The sequence below is a fragment of the Beta vulgaris genome, chromosome 9, assembly GCF_026745355.1.
Source record: "Beta vulgaris subsp. vulgaris cultivar EL10 chromosome 9, EL10.2, whole genome shotgun sequence".
Lineage (NCBI taxonomy): Eukaryota > Viridiplantae > Streptophyta > Magnoliopsida > Caryophyllales > Amaranthaceae > Beta > Beta vulgaris.
In genome coordinates this window covers 36,107,699-36,108,982 of record NC_079210.1, presented here as the reverse complement: position 1 = coordinate 36,108,982, position 1,284 = coordinate 36,107,699, and the positions used below count along the sequence as shown (strand labels likewise).

At 38.2% G+C, this 1,284-nt stretch overlaps 1 protein-coding gene across 1 annotated transcript; it reads left to right on the top strand.

The window, feature by feature from the left end:
• Positions 1–376: 376 nt before the first annotated feature.
• Positions 377–1,284, top strand: LOC104903741 (uncharacterized). Its single transcript, XM_010691854.2, has 2 exons — positions 377–956; positions 1,118–1,284. Exons 1-2 carry the CDS (start codon positions 377–379, stop codon positions 1,282–1,284), a joined length of 747 nt encoding a protein of 248 aa, XP_010690156.2.

The window sequence follows — 1,284 nt, the reverse complement described above, 5'->3', positions numbered from 1 at the left end:
TAATGACGCATTGAATTGTCTACTCATACATTGCATTGAATTGTCTACTCCTACATTGCATTGAATTGTCTACTCCTACATTGCATTGAATTGTCTACTCCTACATTGCATTGATATGTCTACTCCTACATTGCATTGATATGTGTAATCTGTAAAAGATACATGAATGTATTTTGGGTGTTAAGATTTATGTTGTTTTGTAATAACTAAACTATATTCTGTGTTATGTATGGTTTTTATTTATCGCTCATAGAGTCAGCTCAGCCATATTAATGGGCTGACTCCAGCAGGTGACAACCTCCATATCGTTTTTCTTCGGGATTACTTCCACTAATGCTAGTATATGCAAACCTATAATCATTTTTGTTGGATAGAAATGGAGGGCTCTTACAACTTCACTCAACATATCTCCAAAATGAACTATGATTCAAGTTCTTCTAGTTTAGGTTCTGAATTTTTTTATTACATGGTTCAAGATTACATAGAATGGAGTCAGTCCGTTGATGCTGAGCAACAAAATGAAGAAGAAATTGTACCCCGCACTAGAAAATGTGTGCGTAGGGAACGTGAAGAAGCTCATGAAAGATTTTTCATGATTATTTCAGCAACGAACCTCTATACCCTGAGAATATTTTTCGTTGAAGGTTTCGTATATATGCATAAGCATGTTTTCCTTCGTATTGCCGAAGGTGTAAAAACTGAAGATGATCAGTTGTATACACAAAAACCAGATGCTACTGGAAGGATGGATGCATCTGCACTACAAAAATGCACAGCGGCTATCAGGATGTTGGCATATTGTTCATCCTATGATGCTGTTGACGATTACCTGAAAATTGCTTCAAGTACCGCTAGAGAATGCCTTCTTCATTTTGTCGAAGGGGTTGTTGCTATATTTGGACCTGAATACTTGAGGAAGCCAAATGCAAATGACATTGAGCGTCTCCTACATGAAGGCGAGCGTCGTGGCTTCCCATGCATGATGTGAAGCATCGATTGCATGCATTGGAACTGGAAGAATTGTCCTCGGGGCTGGAAAGGAATCTATCAAGGAAGAAGCAAAATAACAACTATAATCTTAGAAGCAGTTGCTTCAAGTGACTTATGGATATGACAGGCTTTTTTTTTGGCACTCCGGGTTTATGCAATGATATAAACGTATTGCAGAGGTCTCCCGTTTTTGATGATGTCCTACAAGGAAGAGCTCCAGAAATCAGCTTCTCAGTGAACGGGACAACTTATAACATGAATTACTATTTTACTGATGACATCTGCCCGAGATGA

Bases quoted from the DNA above. Each gene is read 5' to 3' on its own strand.
- LOC104903741 (XM_010691854.2), top strand. From the start codon at position 377: ATGGAGGGCTCTTACAACTTCACTCAACATATCTCCAAAATGAACTAT. The intron at 957-1,117 runs GCGAGCGTCGTG...TGGATATGACAG, and splicing joins TGAGCGTCTCCTACATGAAG to GCTTTTTTTTTGGCACTCCG.